Below are 24,598 nucleotides of genomic sequence, written 5' to 3' on the forward strand. Positions count from 1 at the left end.
GTAACTAAGGTTGCTGCTAGCAAACAACTTTATATTTCTTTGTTTCATCTACAAATAAAGTGCCTGTTGCCCTTTAAGAATAAATTGCTTATGTTACACATAAAAAAATGATAAACTAGTAGAGGTCATTCTCAGGACTGCAGCATCCACTGCCTTTAAAAGTACAACACAGTACAGTATCAGCAGTCCATCTACATACACTGGAAGTAGAACCCACAGTCTTCTGTATCAAAAGGAAGTGTGCTACTAACACACACAGATTTGGCATAAGCAGCACTAAACTTCTCTCCTCCTGAACCTACGCAGCACAATAAATCTGGAAAAAGCCAACATTTATTTGGGGGGGGGGGCAAAGGCACAAAACCAGGGACACATTTTAAGCATTGCTTGTATAATCTTAGAAAGTTGCTAGAATAAAATTGTTTGTGTTACCATGCTTTTCCTGAAAGATAGGAAGACTGAAACGTAAATGGTTGTTATTTAGTGAATTCAGTTCTCACTGATTTGCCAGAAAACCACATATTTGAAGAGGAACAGACCAAATTATGAGTCAAATATATATATATATATATATACACACACACACACACACACACACGACTAGCTAGCACTCTGTTCCCTGTACATAAAAAGAATTAGGCAAATTGTAAAGCAAGTTGCCATGATACTGCAAAGAAACTAGCACTGCACTAAAGTGAGACACACCTCCTGTAAACTGCAAAGGAATTTGTAGCACGGTTCGAATACAGGTAAAAGCAATTGAATGCAATAGTCATTCCCCCATACCATACATAAAAATAATTAGGTAAATGCATAAGCAATCAAACATTGTCAATACACACACACCTCCCTTGTAAAGCAAGTTGCCATTCATTCCAAATGCATAAGTAATACTGCAAAGTAAATAGCACTTAAGTGAGACACACTCCGTGTAAATAAATGTGAAGACGTAGCACGGTTTGTATACAAATAAAAAGCAATTGAATGCAATAGTTACATTCCCTAACCCCCGTACATAAAAGCTAGCACTCTGTCCCCCCGTACATAAAAATAATTAGTTGAGCAAGAAACAAAGAAACTAGAAAGAAGCAAAGAAACTAGCACTTGGTGAGACCCCCCCCCCCCTTGTAAACTGCAAAGGAATTTGCAAAGAAGTAGCATGATAACTTTGTATACAAGTAAAGCAATTGAGTGCAATAGTTATGATTCCATACATAAATAAAAGACAGTAAACTAAGTCTTGAGTTGGGGGAAGAAAGAAGTGCTGTGAGAACTCGCACTACCTGAATAAAAACTCGCGGACCCATAAAGCAATTGAATGTAATAGTTATGTTCCTGTACATAAAGCAGTTGAATGAAATAGTTACATTCTTGTACATAAATAAAAAGACAAGTATACTCAGTCTTGTTGTTGCCCTTACCTGGAGTTGGGGGAAGAAAGAAGTGCTGTGCGAAGTCGCACTGCCTGAATAAAAAACACGGACCCGCCTAACCGGTAAATTTAAAATTAAGTAGTATTGGCTCGACAGTTGTCTCCCTCATGCTGACGTCATCGCGTACACCCTGCACATGATGCCGTCAGAAACAGTACCAAAAATAAAATAAAAAAAAATACCCCCAGGAAGTTTGAAAATTAAAGGGGCCATTCGGGAATTTGTGGCAGCCCCAATATTTTGCCCTCAAAACTGGTATTTACCAAGGAATTCGGTATGGTTAAAGAGGTCTGACCCCCGTTTCCCCTCAGTTAAGCTTTGGGAATCATCCCGACTGTCAGGACTGCAACAGTGAAACATGAAGAACATAGTACAGTTGAGTACATTAATGTATTTAAATGTATTCTTTCTCTCCCTCCTACCCCCCCTTACCTACCAGGTAGGCCTATAATCTCCAAATATGATGAACATGGGCCCTTTCCCAGGCAACCCTGGGTTAGGTGCCCCATTTCTTTATTCATCTATGCTTGACTCCAGGCTCCTTTTACATGGAGCCAAGAAAAGAGTGAAGTGATAATGTAGGCTTGCTCCCTTTATACCTGAGCGTACTGACATCAGTTAAGGTGTCCGCCAGCCTGGGAGGAGAAATAAGTTTATCTGGTAGGAGGGCCAGCTGAGGGCTTTCACAGCAGGAAATCCCAACTGTCAGGACTGCAACAGTGAATATACTCAAACATCTACATTTATGGTATGGTACGCAGCTGTACTGTCTTCATCTCTGTGCCTTTTATATCCTGTTAGGCCACAGTTGTGTAGCAGACAGTTGAGCTAGGTCCAGGACAAGCAGTCACTAATGAAAATTAGAAATGGAGGTCTTTGTCAGTGTTGGCACCAGTCCTGGACTGTTTTGCCTTTTAACTTGGTCATCAGACCACCTATTGGGAATGGAGAAGTCCATCAACACAGTTAACAGCTGATGAGGGTTCTACTGCAGCATTGATTTCTACAGCAGGCATAATGCAGTTGTGTATGAATGCTGAAGTATAGATTGACATTTTCCTTCCCCTGAAACTTGGAGCTTTATTATGGGTAATGTAAAGGTCATTTTGCCCCTCTACTCATCACTCATCAGACCCATCATAGAGTACAATGCCCCATTTGGGATGTACATTACAAGACACCTGCAACAGCTGGAAAGACCACAGAAGTACCTCACCAAGAGGATCACTGGCCTCAAACAGATGCCCTATGCAGCTCGACTGAAGAAACTCCAGCTGTACTATGTTGCATACCGCCTGCTCAGAGGTGATCTCTGCCTGACTTACAGGGCCATGTCCAACCCAGAATTGATGGACATGCTCCACCTAAAGAAAACCTTATCCCCTCAAGCTACACACTCTAGGGATCTTAACCTCACCACAACAATAAATAGGATGTGCTGGAGGGATAGATTCCTGTCCCAGAGACTTCCCATGCTTTTGAACAAAATTCCAATATACATTAGGCAGAGATCCTTGCTAGCACTCTTCAAGAGGAACCTTAACAAGTGGATGGGAAACAGAAAGTTTACCCTGGGGATCACTTCAGTGGCTCTGCTGGACAGAGGCACAGGGAACTAATCTAAGGGGGCGGCGAAAGCCAACACATTCTGGCTAGGCTTATAAATGCCTTCGGACAGATAGCCTAGTACCTGCCTATGAACCTATGAATAGGTCACCTAATACATTATGAAATGGCAATGAGATTGGCCTAACTGGGTATCTTTTATCAGAAGTAAAGATTTTTTATTTTTGTAGTCTCCCCCCAGGGTAAAAGAACTTTGATCCTTTGAATCATTTTGCAAGCTTTGAGGGCTTTATAGATTGAAGGTTTAGAGAAAAGGATTACCACTAATGAGGCATACTGTATGGTAACCTTTTCAGCAAAAAAATAATTAAGGAGGATGTGGGCGACATCTCCTTTTAACTGTATGTTGGACTGACATTCTGGAAAATGGAGGCGTTCATCCATGCCTGGGAGAATATCTGTGGAACTCTGGAAGTCAGTCTGGAAAGGAATGATGTATTTCAGTCTGAGGTTATTTCTCATTAATAAGAGTTCTGCTACAGCACTGACTCCCTTTCCTCAAATGTCTGCTTCTGTGGTGAGTATGCTTACATGATTGTACTGTTTCAGAAAAATGATCAATGAAATGCATCTTTCAAAACAGAAGAAGAAGGCCTACAATTCAAGAAATGGTTGGATTTTTGCTAAGCCACATAAAGTACAACTCTTGAAGGCAGAGAGTATTAGCTTATTCAACCAGGACCAGTTAATATGCATATTTCAGAAGTGTTTCTGCACAAGGTTTTTTAGAAACTGCCACATAGTCTGTTGTCTACATTTTCACAGAATGCCATTATTTTGATATAAAGTTCAGAGGTAGGCAGGTATTGGCCCTGCTGTGTTCATCAGAGGATCTTAAAGCACTCCTTCCAACAATGGGATATGATGGTACTACTTGGGAATGTACCCGATATGATCTACTGTTAAAATTACCCTCCCCAAAGAATGCAGTTGCAACTGCAAACCAGACTGCTTTATTATAACAGTAGATTTTTATTGTATAATTCACCGTTAAAGTAATGATTCTTAAAAACATCTACTGCCAAAGGTCTGACAAATGACCTGACTTCCAGAGCTTTTTATTTGTTCACTGTTGAAGTAGTAATGACTGAAAACGTCTTCTAGGTCTGACTTCCATAGCTTTTCATCCTTCCAAACCATGTAAATTCAATCTCACCTGGACATCAGGATGTCTGGGATATATGAGGAATGTTAGGCCACATAATCTTCAGTGCTTTCTTGCCAGAGTTCATTCAAGAGCAAATGTGTTGTTTCTGTTGCATTTTCAGTCCATTAATGTGGCCTAGCTTCCAGAGTTCAGTTAGACCTCTTTTATGGAAGAATTTCTTAACTACTTTCTGCTGTAATTGTATGCTAGCCTCCTTTGGCTTTTGGACATAAGGATTAGATGTCATATTTTGAAGAAAAAGTTAATAATTGTGTTGAATGTGGGAAAGAAATCTCCCATAAAGATTACCAGAGTAAGTATATTCTGTCTAAGGTTTCAGTATGATGTATCTATTTATTCCCATTGTGCTGGGTGTAACTAGAGGACAATTAAGCAGAGTGTGAAATCTTTATGAAACCCGTAACTCAGAAGTTGTCACGCATCTAGTCTTCAACTGTTATGGTGTCATCCATTCCCACCACTGCCATCCCACAGGGAAAAAAAAAACACTCAAGGGAAACACCTTATGGTGAAGAAATGTCCAACCCCCCATAAGAATGTTTGATTTTATGGTACATCTTTGCAGCCCACTAGTCTGGCACATGGCTGTACAGAGGACTCTGGCATGACCTGTCCAGAGTCTGCCACACTTTCAGATGTTGACATGTCTTCACAAGCCAAATACCTATTGCCAGGTGGTCTGAAGGCATCTTTCCAGGCCTCAGAGTCAAACTCTCAGATTATAAATAGAGAAGGGTGAGGGTGACATCCCCCCTTGTTTGTAAATGAGAATGTCAGCAGTACTTCGATCAATTTCTCAGTTGCCCACTCACAAATTCCTCTGAGGCAGTCTCTGCATCCAAACCTCTAGAGCAACCAGTTCAAACCAAAATAGAAATCCCCAGCTTGACACAGCCTGCACTGGATGGGAACCCTCTTTCCTTCACCCTCCCAAACTTTCTTTTCAACAATTTTACAGGTTGGCCCAGTACTTATCGGAAATTCTAAGAAACCGGTAGCCAACCATCAATGAACAGTCAGTGTCGGGGTCCCTGAAAAGGGAAAAGGAGTTCTTATCCCATGCAAATTCTGATACCTCTGACTCAGAGGCAGATAAATTGGCCTGTGTAGACTAATTTCAGTCTGACGGAGAGGACGTTTTGTCCTCTGTTTTCCTCTTAATTGATGCCTCAGTTGGGAAAACTCTTCATGGAATGAGAGCAGGAAGATGTGCAATATGCTTTTGCTAATGCATTCTTGGAGCCAGATTCCCACCCCTCTCCTGTTATGAATCCTGATCATTTTTACGGGGGTGAGTGACTCCCAAAAGTACCTTTAGAAAATATTGGCAAATTTAGCTGTGGTGTCTATGAATTCTAGAAAGGTAACTACTGCTGGTCTATCATGGAAACTCCTCCTAGTGAAGAGAGCAAGCTCACAGATACCTGTTCTACTCTGACCTTTAGGACAAATAATTGTCAGATCAAAATGCTTTTCTTCCAGGAGTGCCTCCCATACCAGCTAAGAATGTTGAAGGTGTAAAAGACAAAGACCTGATAGGGAAGTTGCATGACATGTGCAGATTCAGTTCCCAAGCTGATAAGCACTCCATTAAATGTGCCTTTGATGCCATGAAGCAGTTATTGGATCAGTGTTGTGGAGACCTGCCTTGCTGAGAACTCAGCCCTTGTCAGATTTTGTAAAGGCAGAAATCCTAAGTGCCTGGATAAGAAGCTTCTCTTGACCTTCTGCCAAGAATGTATTTGAGAATGAAGGACAAAGAAAAGTTAGTGCAATTAATAAAAATATTTTTTTTCATTCCTTATCTTCTAGATGCAGTAGAAACTACCCAATAAAGTGCTGGCTAACATACTCAAAGCAAGATAGAGAGAAACAACCACTGCAAGAAGAAATGGCAAGCAGACATAAAAGAAAGTCTGCAGGTCCTCAGGGCCAAAACCAGAAGAGGAAGTGGCTGCACCACATATAAGCCCATCCTTTCTCTGAGCCTTGGTCACGAGTTCCCCAATTCCACTACATCAAAAGCTAGAGGTTGCCTAGTATACGTCATACCAAAGGACAGCCACTCACTGGTCTGTATTCTTTGGGAATCTTCTAAGGAGTCAGTACTGCAACAATAAATTATACAATAAACATAGTAGAGTTATGTTAGAAATATAACAGTAATTGTAGATTGAATATATTCATTTTTGCAGCACCAGTTCCTTTCCTGCCCTCCTGTCTTTTGTCAAATCTTAAGGCATCCTTTGGTAAAGTTACCAGTCCTCTTCTGTCCTTCCTTCTCTGTTCCCTTGATCAGGCACCTTCCCTCCACACAGATGATTTAGAACCTGGAAAGCAACCTTGGATCTTCAGGTTGGACTGCTTCACTGGGAATCCCTATCACTAGGGCAATAAGTATTCTTGACACCCAGAGCACCATTATTCAGCCTGCCATGGCAAGAATGAACTGAAAAATGGTGCAGGCCAGGTACCATCTTATAACAGCAAATTCGTGATATTCAGATGCAAGGTCCATCTGGTCAGACAGGGAAGGTTGAAAAACTGTGGAAGTTGAGCTGGCCATCAAACCTTCCATTGCAGAACTTCCAAAGAGCCATGCAAGAACAGTGAATGATCTCTAATATTTACAGTTATGGAAGTTGCTAGTGCAACTGTACTGTCTTCAAGAAGTCATTGTAGCAGAAATACTTCTTTCCAACCCCTAGTATAAAGTGTATATTGTTTTTGTATTTCCTTATTATGCTGTTACACATTTCCAAAATGTTGTAATAATAATTAGTTGTTTTTAAAGGAGTAGCCTTCTGCAGGCACAAGTCCATTTGAGGACCTTTTGGGGCCTAAAGAAATGAAGATAGTTCATAGCAGTATTGAATTTATATGGAAACCCGATGCACAAGGGGTAGAAGCAATCTTGACACTTGACCAATATTGATGTTCATAGAGATTGAAACACCTTTGAAAGTTCTGGCTAGAAATAAAAATACATAAGGTAGGTAACCCAGTCATGATTTACTTTTAGACTAATCTGTCCTTGAAGATTTGCTTTTGCCGTAAGTATTCCTGAACACTTATGTACTTTTTAATATTTACCATAGTTTATCAGGAATCCCTGGCAGAATGTGACACATTTACTTCTCAAATGGATAAAAGTCTGTATTTTTCATCAGAGGTTGATATATCTCACCCTTTTTGAAAATTTAGTTAAATGGTATTTCATTATTGTCTCAGATTCCTTCATAAATTACTGTTGTGACTAGGTATGAAACACTTATCTTTACACATGCACAACTCCCTTCAATGGTAGTGTTTTGTTTTGTTTTTTTGTTTTTTTAGGGGGTGTAACCCCTACTAATCATTTTATTTAGTATTTAATTATTGTCTCCATTCTGGTATTACAAGAATATGAATACACTTATCTTGCAATATGCATAATTCCCTTTATTGGTGGTAGTGCTTGTGGGATCTGTGGCCTTCAAGTTAATGAAAAATTGCACATTTTACAGTGTTACTATTAAAGCATATGGATGATTTTTCATGTTTTAAGTTTCAGAATATTTTCCTAAAAAGCATTTGTGCTTGTGGACTTTTTCTGCTTTTTTTCTTGATTGCTTTCTGCAAGCGTAAAGTGGGAATGCCTATTACTGCATTTTGCTTTGCATCTCTTTTACAAGATTTTAATGTATTCCCACTGAAGTGAACTTAGTGTCACTGTAAGTAAAGCATATTGCTTGTGTTTTAAAAAAAACAAGAATGCTAATCACTAAATGTACATGAAGAAAACATTTAATTGTTATAATCTCCTGTTACAGATTACTTGATATGGCCTTTAAAGACTGGGATTGGTCAGTTGATGATATTGGTGATGATGATGATGATGATGAAGATGTTTTTGATTTCTGATGAAGTTAGAAAATTATTGGTAACAGCGAATTACATTTTTGTTGCAGTGTTTCTAGATAGAGCATGCTTTGGCTGTGTGGATATGTACTTTAATTAGGTGTGGTTTGTAAACCTTCAACACTGAAAAGTGTTTTTTGTAACTTTAACCTGTTAGTAGTTGTTTTCTTGCTGTGTTACTGTATATAAATCATTATAGATCTTACAAGCATGAAACAGATCAAACTAAATGTTAATATTCTTTTAGCTAGGCATGCATAGTCTCTTAATCTTGGCAATCTATGAATAGTGTGATGGAGATATGCACATTACTTTTTTGAGATCAGTTGTTTCAAATTAGAAATTATAATTGTAGCCAACCACAGTTATGATGATTCCTATCTATTCTAATTTCCACGTACTTCAAGAAGAGTTTTTCATGTATAGTTTCTTTCAGTGTGACTGAATCTTATTTTTTTCACTATGTTGAAATATTTAAAGATTCTTTTCTCAGAGATGCAGTTTGGAGATTTTTGTTTACTTGCTCAATTTTATTTTCATCTTCTAGTAAATCCATTTACCTTAGTTTTGTTACAGTTAGCATTCATTTCATAAACCATTAATATTTGTTTATGTAACACCTCAGTTGTAACCATTAGAAAAAAAGGCAAGAAAAAAAGTCAGACTTAGAACTAAGAATTTATTCATAGATTTATTTTATTCTTCAGTCTACATCTCTTGATTCTGCCTTTCTCATCAGTTTCCTTGTTTATTCATTTAAATGACCTTCTCCTAACTAATCTTTTCAGTGGATGACTGGGTGAATGTAGTCTTTTGTAGAAGTGAGGTCCCAACCTTGTTTGTTGTCTGTGCCATTATCAGCTAACTGCCCACGCTTCCTTTGCCCATCCGTCTGTCTGTTATTGTTAACATCTTGGGTCTTTTAATATTTAATGATCTCCTTCTATTCAATGTTGCAGTATTCTTTACATATGGGGTTGTATTCCGCCCAGACGACCCAACGTCCAGCCTGTATACAAAATCTTAGAGCCACTGCCTGTACGTGGGAAGTTGCACATAGGCACAGACAATGTCAGCCATAAAAGGGACATCCGCACATACCGTCTTCATAACTTTTTCGCCGCCATTCAGAAAAGTTGATTTGTATGTTTGGTCTATCATTGGAGCCTGTTGGTTTGTCTTACAGCTTCAGATAAGTACCCCATAGGAGATTTAATATATGGCTACTGCCTTTTGTTTTGTTAATGTCATCCAGGTAGGGCAAATGTAGGTGTGGAAGGCAAATTCCATATAACGAAAGTCACAAGCTGTGCTTGTTTTGCTTAGGGCCTACTCATGACCATTGGTCCTGCTCTATTTGTCAGGCCTTCATTCCCAAAACATTGAGCAGTCGTCTGTCAGCTTGGAATTTATACTTAGAAAACCAAAGACTCAAACGTCTGGTGAGGGATGCTGTGGATGGTATTGCAAGTACTTCTGAGCCATCTGTAAAGAGGAAGATCAGCAAGCCTAGGCCTGCATCCTCTTCAGCTGTGCCTGCTCCCTCTGACTTACCCCTTGAGGTTGATGAAAACCTGGTGGTATGATTGGAGATAAGGTCTACTCCCTTGGTGGGTGCTTGGTGGAAGCCATCAAGAGTGCAGATTCTAGCATGTCCGAGGCTATGCAGATTTCCGGTTCAGATGACTTGGAGGAGCTGCAACTAGTGATTGCAGAAGACTCAGGAATTGTTCCAGCTTCCTTGTCCAAAGAACTACCGGAGGTTAGGTCTATATCCGCCTTCTCTCCTCAACAGAAAAAGCCTGTGAAAAAGAAGCAAAAGAATAGGCATGTTCCTGCTCCTTCTACCCCAACGTCAGATTGGGAAGTTTTTTCGCATGGCCTTATTAAGGCCCTGATGGCTTTGAGGCCTGCGGCTTCGACTTCACCCATAGCGGGCCTGGCGTTCGCCTCTTCTCCAGTAAAGTAGTCCGGGGTCCAAGTTCTTATTTCAGGACAGCCTGCAGAACGTCAGATTCATGAAAAAGATTCTGAGGAGTCTTCATCTGATGACTCTTTAGCATACTCCACTCAAATTCCATCTCCTCTTGAATATGCTTTCTCAGAGGAGGAGTCTAATGGGGAGGATTCTCCCATGGAAGAACTTTCCTTTGGGGAAACTATTAATAAAATGAGGGAGTTTTTTTAAGTGGGATTCCTCTCAAGTCTCAGAAGAACAGAAGAGATATTATGACCTTCTACAGGTGGAGGCCCCTGCACCTTCAGCAGTCCATCCAGTACTTGCCAGCCTTTTTAGATATTTTCAAGGCTGCATCTAAGACCCCTGACTCTAAGCCCCTGCCCCAAAGAGAACTGATTGTTTCTGTAAGGTCCCTGAGGATTGCAAATTTCTTTTTAAATGCCCTTCAGCTGATCCTGCTGTGGTGCCCGTTACCTCAGGCAAATCCTCATGGTTATCTCCTTCTACCAAGTTGCTCCCTTCACACATGTCCAGGTATCCTCTGGCTTTGCTTACTCAGGCCACCCAGGCTCTTTCCCCATTGCCGGATTCAGTGGTTAAGTCTCTGGCTCTTTCTCTGCTATCATCCTCCTCAGGTAGCTCGACACTCTAGCAAGTGTAGTTACGATGCAGTGGAGGCCTCTGCCAGAGCAGCAGCTTCTGCTTCTGTTCTAAGAAAACATTCCTGGCAACATTTCCAGGCACTTCCTGATGACATCAAGGCAAAATTGTTTGATGCATCTCTTGTCAATTCCTCTTTGTTTGGAAAAGCAGCTGCAGAGTTTAAATCACTGCAGGAAAAAGGGAAGGAACTCCAGTATTTGAAACCCCTACTGGTTTCACCAGTTTCAAAATTTCATAGAAATTTCCCTGCCAAGACTTCCTTTGTTAGGAATCCTGCTTGTTCCTCCACTTCTGTTCCTTCTGAAACTAGACCCAACAAGCCTTCCTGGAGGCACCCACAGGCCAAGGCTCTTACTCCTATATGGCTGCTGTTGTGGCCCCTCCTCAGCAGCCCTTTCAGCCCAGACAAAGTCCTCTGTCACACCTTGCACCCTCTTCCAAGTCATACCCCACCATCCCTTTGCTACTCCCTTTCCCTTCCAGCTTGGATGGAGATCATTCAGGACTCCTGGATGATTTCATTTATCCAAAACAGATACTTTGTCTTGGAAGGCCCTCCCTCCTTTCAGGGAATATCTCATCCTCCCTCTGGCCAACTGCATCTGTTTCCCATGATTCTGGATCAACTTTCCAAACAAGGCACCATTCATTCTGTCCCTCAAGACCAGCAGGGAAGGGGTTTTTCCATAAGTTCATAGGTGTATACTAGGCTAATGGGCCTGGAACCTTTACAAGCCTAGCCTATACAAGTGCCCTGGCATTGTGCTGCCCAACTTTAGTTCCCAGTGCCTCTATCAAGTAAAGTCACTGGAGTGATCCCCGGGTTGAACTTTCTATTTCCCATCCACTTATCAAGATTTCTTTTGAAGAGGGCCAGTGAGGTGCTCTGCTTGACATGTATGGGAAGTCTATTCCAGAGCATGGGCAGTCTCTGGATTATGAACCTGTCCCTTCAGCATGTTCTGTTGATTGTGGTTATGAGGTTGAGGTCTCTGGAGTGTGCGGTGTGGAGGGATTGGGATTTCTTTAGATGTAGCATTTCTAACAGAGCTGGGTAAGACAAGCAGAGGTCACCTCTTAGTAGACGATATGAGACAGAGAATAGTTGGAGTTTTTTTGAGTCTGTCCATTTAGGACATGTGTTTAAGGCCTAGTATCCTCTTTGTGAGGTATTTTTGTGGCCTTTCCAACTGTTGCATGTGTCTGGTGAGGCACATGCCAAATGGGGCATTATACTTGATGACTGGCCTAATGAGGGAAGAGTAGAGAGAGATGATGACCTCTTTCTTCCTGATGCAAAACCTTTGGTAATGAGATGTGCCACAGAGAAGGACTTTCTGACCACAGTGACAACGTGGTGGTCGAAGGAGAGGTTGCTGTGTCAACCTGTATCCCCAGATCTCTTATAATGCCTTCAGTGTTCTGTGGGTTCCCATCGATGTGGTAATTAGTGGGAACTGAGCTTTTCCCAAAGAGAATGACAACGCATTTTTTTGGCATTAAACTTAAGGCTATGGTTTTGACACCAGTCACTGGTCTCAGTGAGGCCTTTCTGTAGGATATCTACATCACTTGGGGAGTTAGTAATGGCTCCCTGCATGCAGTCATCTGTGAACTTGGTCAGCCAGAGTCTTTCTGTGTTGGCCTGGACTTCTGAGAAGTAGATGCCAAACAGGAGAAGACCTAGGATCAATCCCTGTGGGGCTCCCCTTGTGACTGGTTGGCAGCCTGACTTGGAGTCTGCTACTTTCACACTGTGGGATCTATTTGTGAGCCAGTTTGCAACCCACCTAGTGATAAAGGAGTTGATGCGTAGTTTGGTGAGTTTGAGGGAGGTTGGCCTAATGGTTAAGGTGTTTGCCTTACAAACACAAGGTGCAGGGTTCGAGTCTCACAAAGAATAATTAGCTAGGCTTAAATGGCTCGCAAGGGCAGTTAGCTTAGTACTAATCTATGAACCTATGTCTATCAACCTATGAATAATTCCTGAGTGAGGAATGGTATCAAAGGCCTTGGCTAGATTGAGGTAGGCTGTATGAACTGCCTTGCCCTCATCCACAGCTCTGATGACTGACTCAAAGAAGTCAAATAGGTTGAACAGGCATGCTGTACCTTTCAAAAAACCAAATTGTGTGGGATGTAGAGTTTGGAGATTCCCTATATCCTTGTTAATTAGGTCCATGATGACGCGCTCCATAGCCTTACATATCAGACTCATCAGGCTAATGGGGGGATAATTCCTAGGGTCTCTAGTCACTCCCCCTTTATGGACAAGGATGACTGTAGCAGTGCGTCATTTGGTAGGGACAAAGCCTGAGGTGAGGCTGTGATTGAACAGGGCACACAGATGTGGTGCCAGTTCACTTTGTAGTTCATGTAGAACTCATCCAGGGATCTTGTCGGGTCCCATGGAAGCTGTATTCTTGGCCTTGAACAATGCAGCTTTAACCTGTGCTGCAGTAATGCTGGGTGCCTGGCATTTCTCTGATATTGTGATTGGTCCTTTGCAGGGGGGGGGGGGGTAAAGTTGGCACTAAATCTGTTGGCCAGTATGTTGGCAGTATCTTTTGGCTCAGTATAGGAGGTACCATTGTGCACTAACTCAGAGTAAACCAGGGTATTGCCATGGAGATAAAAGACTTTGTGGGTGTTTTTACTGTCTGCCGCAATTCTGCCTTCATAGCTGCTTTAGAGGTTTTGATGATGGAGCTCAACTTTTTGTTGAGGCTAATAAGGGAGTTTTTCCAGTCTTGGGACTTCACCTTTTTCTGCAACAGTTTTTTTTCCTTCTGTTGTAGAGTTTATTAATGGCAGGGGACAACCAGATTGGCTTCCTTTTTTTGGTGGAGAGGAGCTTGGTTCTGTTGGGTATGGCTAGTTCCATGCATTTATGTACATGTTCGTACATTGCATTGGTGTATGATTTGGCAGTGGTGCATCTATTTTCCATTGACATGGGTGCCGTGAAGTTAGCCACCTCTGTTTTTAGGAGCCCAAAGTCAGCTTTGGAGAAATTTTTCATGGTGGTTACCTTTGCAGGGGGTGTGGGTGATATGTGGATTTCCATGGTGATTAGTTTGTAGTCAGATCTAACCAAGGAGGAATTTACTATTGGTGTAAAGCAGTGGTTGCCCATGTTAGTAATAACCAGGTCAAGGGTGTTGCTTCTTGTAGTTGGGGGTAAGAATGAGCTGGTCCAGGGCATTGGAAATGAATTCTAGGAAGCGTTGGGCCAGTGTATTGGTGCATGTGTAGTTTTCCCAATTGATGGAGGGGTAGTTGAAGTCACCTAGTATGAGAGTGTGGGTTGGACCCTAATAGTTTCCAGGGTGCTTAGTATTGTGGAGTGAGAGTCTTGGGACCCTATAGCAGGCTATGACTTGAATCATCATCTTACCCCAGTGTTAGTTATACCTGAAGTATCTCAGATGCGTTATGAGGGGCTACTAGTCTGGAGGTGTGCATTTTCTTTTATGAATATGGAGACACCACTGCCTTTGGAGCTTCTGTCCATGTTCTGGGGCCGAAACTTCCAGGATATTTCTAGTTCCAAGGAAAGATGGCCCTTGGAGGCCTATCTTAGATCTCTCCCTATTAAACACCTTCCTGGTAGTACCTTCTTCAGAATGCTGTCCCTACCTACTCTTCTGCCCCTGGTCCCCCCTCAAGCCTTCTTAGTTTTTCTGGATCTCAAGGATGCATACTTGCATATTCCTATACTCCTCTCTTCAAAAGATATTTGCATTTCTCAGTGGTTCTTTGTACTTTAAATTTGCTGCCTAGCTCTTTGGTCTTTCTACTGCTCCAAGGAGTTTCTGAGACTGTTGGGGTTCATGGCTTCTACTATTACCATACTGCACATTGCAAAGTTACACATGAGAAAGTTCCAGTGGTTTCTGAAGACAGTTTGGTCCCAGCATGCTCATCCCTTAAATGTCATGATTCCCCTCCTTCCCTGCCTGAAAGCAGAGTTAGGTTGGTGGATGCAACAACTCAGTCAGAACCCTGACCTACCTCTTCAGGTTCTTCAGAAAGCTCAGCAACCCTTCACAGATGCCTCAGACTTGGGGTGAGGAGCAACCTTTGCTTCCAGTAAATTACAGAGCCTTTGGTCCCCCTTCTCAAAGGAAGGAACATATCAACATCAGGAAAATGAGGGCTTTACTTTTAACCTTACAAGACCTTTCACCCTCTTTTGTTGCCAGGACCCCTAAAGAGCCTCACAGACATTACCATGGTCCTTTGGTACATAAACAAGCGGGGGGGGGGGGCACAAAATCTTATCTCCTCTGTTGTTTGGCCATCAAAGCTTGGGAAATGGCTGCCTTATACAAGGTAACTCTACATGCTGTATACCTTCCTTCAGCTCAGAACTCAGTGGCGACGCATTAAGTAGGTCCATGACACAATCTCATGAGTGGATGTTCCACAGGGATGTGTTCCTGGACATAATTCACCGGTGGGGTACTGCAAAACTGGACCTATTTGCTGTCACTCTGAATAGACAACTTCCTCGCTTCTGTCCCAGGACCTTCATCCTCAAGTTTGAAAGGTGGATGCCCTCTCATTCTCATGGAAGGAGAGGTTTCTCTATGCATTCCCCCTTCCCCTTAATTCAGAAAGCCCTGTTGAAATTTCTACAGGACAAACCAAACATTTTGTTAGTAACTCCCTTTTGGTCAAGACGGCACTGGTTCCCTCTTCTTCTGCAGTTAGCCAAGGGTCATCAGTACAAGTTATCTCACCAGCTGGGCCTGCTGACTCAGGACAAGGGATCATTGATTCATCCACATTTGCTAACTCTTCAGCTGACCCTATGGGTGATCAATTTTTGATCCCTTTCAGGCACCTACTCTCTAATGATGTACTAAAGGTTTTGCAGGAGGCCAGGAAACCCACTACTTGAAAATCTTATATTTCCAAGTGGAGAAGATTTTCCATTTGGTGCCAAAAAAGGAAAGTGGATCTCTTTGGTGCAGACATACCCCAATGCTTTCCTACCTGTGTGATTTACTCAACAGTGACCTTTCTTACCCCTTAGTTAAAGTCCATTGTTCTGCCTTTGACCCCCCCCCCCCAGCTTCCAGGTCATAAGTTATTTTTTTTCTAAAGGGTGTCCTACACTTAAGATCCCCCAGGAAATCAGTTCCTCCTCCCTAGGATCTCAATTATGTTTGAACCAGCAGCTTCTGCTTCCTTAAAGTTTTGCACATGGAAAACAGTGCTTCTGGTAGCCTTAACCTCTGCCAGAAATGTTTCTGAAATTCAGGCATTAATGGCTTCGCCTCCCTTTCTGGTCTTCCATAAGGACAGGGTATCCTTGAGAACTAACCCTTCCTTCATGCCAAAAGTGGTGAATGAGTTGTCACTTAATCAGTCCATCCAATTGCCTACCTTCTTCCCATCACCTCAGTCTTGTAGTGAGACGATTTTACACACCTTAGGTGTGCATAGACAACTCAGACTTTACCAGGACAAGACAGAGTCTGTCAGGAAGTCTGACCAACTTTTTGTGTCATTTCATCCCAGGGCTCTGGGCTTGCCTGTGTCCAAGCAAACTATATCCGCATGGATTTTTAAGGCTGTTGTGTTTTGCTATGAATTCCATAGAAAGTTCTTATCAGCATCAGTCAAGGCACATTCCACTAGGTCAGTTGCATCCTCAGGCCTTCTTCAAGAGTCTAGATGCCCATTCCATCTTGGAAGTGGCCACCTGATCATCTGTTCACACCTTCACGAAACATTACAAACTGGACAGTTTCCATATCCAGAGGAGGATTTACTAGGGCAATTCTGCATGGAATCTTGGAATGTGCTTCCTCCTAGTTCCCCTTCTCTATCCTCATCCCTGGGTTCCCTTTCAGCTCTTGCACTCTCCCATATGTAAAGAATACTGCAACATTGAGTAGAAGGACATAGAATAGTCGTGTAAATCTTACCATAACCATAGATGTCCTTCTCTTCTGTGTTGCAGTATTCTTTCCCTCTCACCTTTCCCCCCCTACAGCTTGCTCTTTCCTAGGATGATCCACCTAGGCTCCCCTGTGGTTTCCTGATGGGGCTTTCTTAATCTGAAGATGATACATGTGCCTGGCCCTTTTATGGCTGATGATGTCTGCACCCTCATGTAACATCCCACATACCAGCAGTGGCTCTAAGCTTTTGTGTACAGGCCGGACGTCAAGTCATCTGGATGGAATACAATCCCATATGTAAAGAATACTGCGACATAGAAGAAAAGGACATCTATAGTTATGGTAAGATTTTACACAACCATTCTTTCTTTATATAGATCACTGTGAAGTAGCCCATACTACTTGTACTTGAGTTCCAGAAGGACCGACATCTAGAGCTTAGCACCCTTCTCCCAGCAGAAGTGGTGAATTTCCACTCCTGAGGAACATCAGGACATCCCTTGTATAAAATTGACATTTATCCTTGCCATTTTTAGATCTTTCTTGCCACGGTTTCCAGCATATGTGGCCTGGCCTTGTTTGGCCCACTACTGACCTCTGCCAAATAAGTATCCCAGTAGAAATAAATTCTTATTGTTAGCAACTATTAATTCTGTGTTGTTTACTAGGATCAGATACCCAGTAAGATATTTTAGGACATGCCTGTCCCTAACAAATAGGGTTTGTTTTCTTACAGTAAATGTATAAGTAGTAGTTTAATTATTCTTAAACATACTCAAACCCTGCTCTACTTCAGCTGATGACCTTCCAAGCAAGTACCTTAAAGTTGCAGCAGTAGCATTGCCTACCCTGTCTCAATCCTTATAAACAGGTCAGTAAAAGAATCCTATGCTTTCTGCCTCTGGAAAAAGTCACACATCATCCCTCTGCACAAAGGAGGAAATTTAACCAACATTACTAACTTTAGAACTATAGCAGTCTTATCCCCCCTCTCCAAAATTCTTGAAAAATGTATTTTGAAACAATTGCTAAACTTCTCCTACAGGAAGAACTCCTATGCCCCATACAACATGGCTTCTTTTCTTCCCATAGTACTAATACTGCACTTCTAACCTATAAAGGTACGGTCAGTAAAGCTAGACATAATGGCAAACTAGTCTCCTCCTTATTTCCAGACTTCTTTAACACTTTCAGCAGTTTGTCGCAGCAAACTTCTACTTTGAATGTTATCAGGTTTCTCTCTGTCCACCCTTCTATAGTTCAAAAGCTACCTATCCAATAGGTATCTGTCAGTAAAATGACACTCCACCCTCTCTCCATAACTCCCATTCACCACTAGTGTATCAGTAGAGTTGCCTCCTTTCGTTGTGGCTAAAACCGGAGTAAGGCCACACCCCTCGCATCACCAGTAACCCTGTCCGTTTTCTGCCCCTCTCCCACCCATTGTGCGCTGTCACTATGATCTCAGCAGACGTGAACACCCTCTTTTTTCCATTCCTGATGCCTGCTTTTTGCCGATTTACTATGCTTTTCTGTAAAAGGCATACTAAATCAGCCGATTTAACAAACTACAATAGTCTGTTTCCTTTTTTGAAACAGAATACTGGAGTTTTTACAGTATTTTCCAGACTACCGGAGAATCAGTTTGATTTCCAGATAGTCCGGGGGGAAAAAAATTATTGGTGGCAACCCTATGTACCAGAAGGCTCTATCCTTGGTCCCTTCCTCTTTAAAATTCTCAGCAACACCTTCCACACATCCAGAACACAGGCCTCCCTAATACAGTATGCAGATGGCTCTACACACATTTGCACATCTGACAACATGGCACACTTCCAAAAAATTAATCAGGAAGCTTTAACAACAGCTGAAACATGGCTTTGTAACTCGTAACTCATGCTCTACCCTACAAAAAAACAAAACTGCTACTTTTTTTTTCCACCTGTTCCTTTCCCATGAAAAAAACAAAACTTAGTCTTCTCTCTTGATAATACAACCATTGAAGTAACTTCTCTTAGCAAATTATTAGCGATGATAGTGGATGATGATCTTGTTTGACTTGCATATACAAAATTGCATAAGGAAAACTCATCAAAAACTAGGGATGCTTTATTAAAGCCAAAAACTTTCTCACTGACTAAACTACAGCTACACTTAGCACAATGCATCTCCTTCCCACACTGCTTTATGGCTTTCACATCCCTAAATGTTAACAAATACATATTCATACCTTACTCTCCCTTCTTCACTGACTTCCTTATTTCTTTCAGTTTTTCTCCCATGGCTTTCTGTCTAAATGTACCATAAGCCTGCTTTTCTGTCGCTTTGTATTGCAATTCCTGTTGTTTTATACTAACTGTCCTTTAATTTTTCTAAAAACTGGCTAAAATTTCTCTATTAAATCATTGTCGTACAACTTGTATTTATTCTTAACCAATGATGTTATGTTGTCCTATCTCGCCTTCATTCTTACAATGATGGGTCCAGAGCCGATTCTTGGCTCCAACTCAACTGAATACACAGCTGAAAGACTCAAACTTGACTCATGGCAAGTAGGTATCCCATAATGCAGTGGTGTAACTCCCCATATCTCATTTGCCGCTTTACAAGGTTATATGTGCTCTTCTTGGCCGTGGCTAAAGTTGTGAAAATTTTTCTACATATTACCTTATTAGAACCTTTAATCCTTTTCACTATTATAGTAGATGTGTTTTTCTTGCATTGTAGTTACATGGTTAGCTTTCGAACTAGTAATATCTAAATTGTTATAGCTTTTATTCCCTTTGGTGCTGCCTTTGGCTGTCGTTTCGTAGGCCTTACTTTATCCCTTGTAGTGGTTGTTGTTGCATCTTGTCATAGATAAATAGTAGCTCTTTTAAGTTAGAGAGCTCTTCGCCCATTTTAGTTAGAGGGCTTGTAGTTGGTGTGTGTTTTTTTTCTGGGAAATAGGGCCGTTTTAGTTAGAGGCCCTATTTTCTTCCCTTGTTATCTGTCTCCTCAGTGTTTCCTGTAGTTAGCTATAGATTAGTAGTGTTAGTAAGTTAAATTTCCTGTTATATTGTGGTCTTTATTATTATTATCATGCCCAAAGACCCAAAGGAGAGGGGAGCATAAGCCTTCGGGCTTCAAAAAAATGCCAGAAGTGTTCACAAAAAATGTCTTTCACTGACGGTCATGTCATATGTGTGTATTGCCTTGGAGCTATTCACTTACAGGAGGACTGTACATTCTGTCACTCCTTCAGTGCCAGGGTTTTACAAGAAAGGAGAAACAAACTGATCCTTAAGGGGCTCTTAATGCCAACTTTTGAGGAAACTACCCACAGTTCTTATTCCTCTTCTTCTCCTCCTCCTCCTAAAAAGGACAGACCTTAAAAGAGACAATCACCTGCTACATCGGCTCAGTCGGAGCCACCAGTTAAGTTACCAAAAATTTCTAAGGCTACTACATCCTCGGTTCCATCGAAGGTTATATTGATTGACAAGCCTGGTTCTTCGGCTTCAAAGCCTTCGGAGTCGCAAGATACCTCTTCTCTGAGCTGGTCCATGGATATTTCACCAGTTTCCCTGACACTGAGATCTCCCATTTTGCACAGGTCTCATTCTCCATCCCTGTCTTCCAGGTCCACCAGGATCTTATCTGACGATGATGTGGAGCGGGTAGTGCACAGACTTTTGAAGTCGCCGGTGCTAACCAAATTATTTTCGGCTCCGACCCATTTGGTCCCAGAGCCTACTATACCAATCTGACCTTTGGACATGCCAGAATAGTATTGGGAATTCCTTTATAATTGAAAAAAAAGGGCCAATGGGGAACAAGGTACTCAAGGGGAGTTTGTGAGGGTGTAGTGCTTTTAATTTTTTAGTGCTGACTTATATAATTGCTTTAGTGAGCAAGTGCCAGGTAACTTAAATGCAAAAACGACAAACAGTAACTTTCTTTCAAGTGAAACAAGGAAATAAGTACAGTAAGCAATGCAGATATCACTAGGGATCCACTGTTGTTCCTCCTCCGAGCCAAGCTGGAACTTTGGAGCTGGAGTGCTTGGTAACCACTTACTGTGGATCCGTTGATTCTGAGAACCCCCTTCAGTGCTCATGGAGCCGACTTCTGCTCTGACACTCTCGGCGTCATCCGGAGAGTCTGGGAGCCGGGATTCTTGGCCCCGATCATCTTCGGTGCTGAGCCTGCCCCTTGGAGCGTCAGCCCGGGTTAGTTCGGCTCCTACATTGGCCTCGCATCTGAACTCACTGGTTCCGGTGGCTTCCTCTGTCTCCTTTGAGTGAGGGAGTCTTCGGAGCCATTGGGATCCGCCTTTGCGCTGTTGAGGAGTGTGCTGTCTGCCCATACAGCTCCGCATAAGGATACTAACACTCGTCCCCCCTAAGGCACCAGCTACTGCCTCTGCACCACCCATTCCACAGGACAGCAGAGATCCAGAGTCTCAGGATCCCCCATTGGGCGAACCCCTCTCCTCCAAGGCCTCCCCAGAATACCCTTCTGAAGAGCCACCTCGGAAGAGAACTTGCAAGAGGAAGCACGAAGACGAGTCCGTCACTTCAGACACTGACCTCGAGGCGTCTGAATGGTCCCCACGGTTGTCCTCTGATGATATCTCATTTGCAGATATTCTAGAGATCCTGAAGCAGAGAGGCGGCTGGCAGGCCACCACCCCTTTTGATGAGAAGTCAGTGTACCTGAAGGCTTTTGGATCTCAACCTTCAGTCTCCTGGGTGTCTCCGCCTTTTGATGAGCTAATGGACCTGGTCAGTCGAAATGTGTGGGAGTCACCTGACACAATGGAACCAGTCCTTCAAAGGCCAAACAAATTCTTATCAGCTCCTTCGGGAAAGGATTTCCTCACTAAGGGGGTACCTGTAGATGCTATAGTGGTGGCAACAGCCACCAAGAAGAAACTTTCAGAACATCCTCATCTGTTCATCCTCCGAATAAAGACTCTTGAACGATGGACAGATACGGAAAGCGTGTCTTTTCGTCAGTGACCTTTACTCTTCGATCGCTGAACTTACTGCACTCATTTCAAAAGGCTACAGAGAGATGATCTGAAAGAACTAGGAGATGCTCTACAATGTACATTGGCTGAGGGGTTGAATGAGGTGGTCTCCTCCCAGCTGTCCACCTTAAATTCTATCGTTAACTCCTCCATGAGGCTGATATCCTACGCAGCTGATGGAGCAAACAGGGCAGTGGGTTCCGGAGTTTCCCTTAGGCGATGCACCTGGATGTGCTTGTGCAATTTAGCAGAGCCCTTTAAGTCTACTTTTACTAATGCCCCTTTTGATGGTTCCTCACTCTTTGAACCCAGTGTAAAAGACACTCTCACCCCATGTGAGCAGGAAGGAAAAACTCTCTCTGCTGTTGGAGTACGTTTCCACCTTCAAGACCTTATCCTAAAGGTCAGAAGAGTGGGAAAATGTGGTTCAAAAGATCCCATAGAGTTTTCCAGGATGCACGGGATGATTCCTTCCCCAGGGGCAGAGGGGGAGGTAACAGTGGTAGATACTGCCCTAGAGGTAGAGGGGGCCCGCAGAACCAGGGTGGGTGACCATGATTCCTTTCGCGGACGCCCTTATCAGTGCTTCTGAAAGGAGGCCCGACTGCTCTACTCTGGAGGCAGTCGGGGGACATTTATGTATGTACCCAGAAGCCTGGAAAACTATCACAAGAGACAAGTGGGTACTAAGAATAATATCCAGAGGATATTCCATTCCTTTTTCCAATTCTGTCCCACAGACCAGAACAATCCCAGATGTTCCACCCAATCTAAGGGAGCAAGCAACTATAGAGATTCAAAAGTTGCTGCACAAAAGAGTCATCCAAGAAGTCCCAGCAGACCAAACAGGATTCAGGACTTACTCACGATTCTTTTTGGTGCCAAAAAGAACAGGGGACTGGAGACCCATATTAGACCTAAGCAAATTAAGCAAATCTGTCAAGAAGTCAAAGTTCCGAATGGTGACACTGCAATCTATACTTCCCTTTTTAGGGAAAGTCGATTGGATGTGCTCAATAGACCTTCAGGATGCTTACTACCACATAAAAATGGACAGGGCATCGAGAAGGTACTTACGCTTCCGGCTGGAAGCCAGTCATTATCAGTTCCGAGCTCTCCCCTTTGGTCTCACTACAGCCCCCAGAGTGTTAACCAAATGCATGGCAGTAGTCACGGCTCACCTGAGGCATCTAGGATTCAGAGTGTTGCCCTATCTAGACGACTGGCTCCTGTCTGCCATGACCAAGCATCTACTCCAACAAGCCAGGGATCTGACTTTGGACATTTGCGCTCAGTTGGGTATTACAATCAACTTTCAAAAATCTGCCTTGTTGCCCTGTCAACATATTACATTTATAGGCACACATCTAGACATCACTTCTATGGTAGCACTTCTTGCAACAGACAGAGTTGCAGCACTCAGACAGCAGATAGTTTATCTTCTTCCCAAAACCAAGCTGAAAGCAAAGATAGTTCTAAGATTATTAGGGACAGTGGCTTCCACAGTAACACTGGTTCCTCTTACCAGAATGCACATGAGGATCCTTCAATGGCTGTTGTTCTCCCAATGGTCACTTCAAGAGGCTCCTATGTCTCACCCGATCAGGATAGCGGAATCATTCAAGAACGACTTAAGATGGTGAATACACTCCAGCCATGTGACCACAGGGAGACCCTTTGTTCCACAACAACCCGTAGCTACCGTGACTATGGACGCTTCCCAGATAGGATGGGGGGGCATTATCTGGGCAGAACAGTCCAAAGTATAGGTTCATAGGTTCATACTAGGCTATCTGCCCTAGGGCATTTATAAACCTAGCCAGAGTGTATTTGGCTTTTGCCACCCATTTTAAATTAATTTTGCTATGCCCTTTTTTGAGGTTAGTATACTGTGCCTCTGTCTAACAGTGACACAGAAGTGATACCCGGGGTAAACCTACGATCTCCCATCCACTCATCAAGATTCCTCTTGAAGAGAGTCAATGAGGGACTCTGCCTAACCTGGAGTGGGATTTTATTCCAGAGTGAAGGGAGCCTCTGGTTTATGAATCTGTCCCTCCAGCATGTCCTGTTTATTTCAGTGCTGAGGTTCAAGTCTCTCGAGCGCATAGCTCGATGGGATTTGGATTTTCTGAGGTGCAGCATGTCCATTAATTCCGGGTTGGACATGGCTTTATACGTCAGGCACAGATCGCCTCTGAGCAGGCGGTATGCCACTGAGTAGAGCTGGAGTTTCTTTAACCGGGCAGCATATGGCATCTGTTTGAGCCCTTTGATCCTCTTGGTGAGGTACTTTTGGGGTCTTTCCAGTTGCTGCAGGTGTCTGGTAAGGTACATCCCAAAAGGGGCATTGTACTCAATTATGGGCCTGATGAGGGATGAGTAAAGAGGCACGATGACCTCCCCTGATCTAGATGCAAATCCCTTCATGATTAGGTGGGCTATATAAAATGTTTTTCTAACCACTTTGGCCACGTGGTTATCAAATGAGAGATTGCTATCAACTTGGGTCCCCAGGTCCCCAATTACTTCTTCCGTACTTAATGGATTACCACCTATGTGGTAATTTGTGGGCACTTTGTTTTTGCCAAAGGGGATGACTATACACTTTTTGGCATTTAGCTTGAGGCCATGGCTCTGGCACCAGTTGTCTGTTTCTATGAGGCCCTTTTGGAGGATGCTTGTGTCGGCTGGAGAGTCGATTATGGCGCCCAGTTTGCAGTCATCTGCGAACTTGGTCAGCCACAGTCCTTCTGTGTTGGTCTGTACCTCCGAGAAATATATACCGAACAAGAGAGGTCCCAGGACTGTGCCTTGTGGGACGCCACTTGTAACTGGTTTGGAGTCTGACATGGCTCCAGCAATTCTAACCATGTGGGTTCTGTCCTTGAGCCAGTTTGCAACCCATGTAGTGACATA

At 42.8% G+C, this 24,598-nt stretch overlaps 1 protein-coding gene across 1 annotated transcript in view; it reads left to right on the forward strand.

Moving 5' to 3' along the window:
* Window positions 1-24,598, forward strand: part of ROCK2 (Rho associated coiled-coil containing protein kinase 2) — a gene marked incomplete in the record, with an annotated part of 2,656,097 nt that overhangs the window by 2,459,937 nt on the left and 171,562 nt on the right. Inside the window, 1 exon segment of the mRNA XM_044082273.1 lies at window positions 8,040-8,149. Within this exon segment, the coding sequence (XP_043938208.1) occupies window positions 8,040-8,130 (91 nt within the window).

Source organism: Protopterus annectens, chromosome 1.part1 (genome assembly GCF_019279795.1).
Source record: "Protopterus annectens isolate FY-2018-M chromosome 1.part1, PAN1.0, whole genome shotgun sequence".
In the NCBI taxonomy this organism is placed as follows: domain Eukaryota; kingdom Metazoa; phylum Chordata; order Ceratodontiformes; family Protopteridae; genus Protopterus; species Protopterus annectens.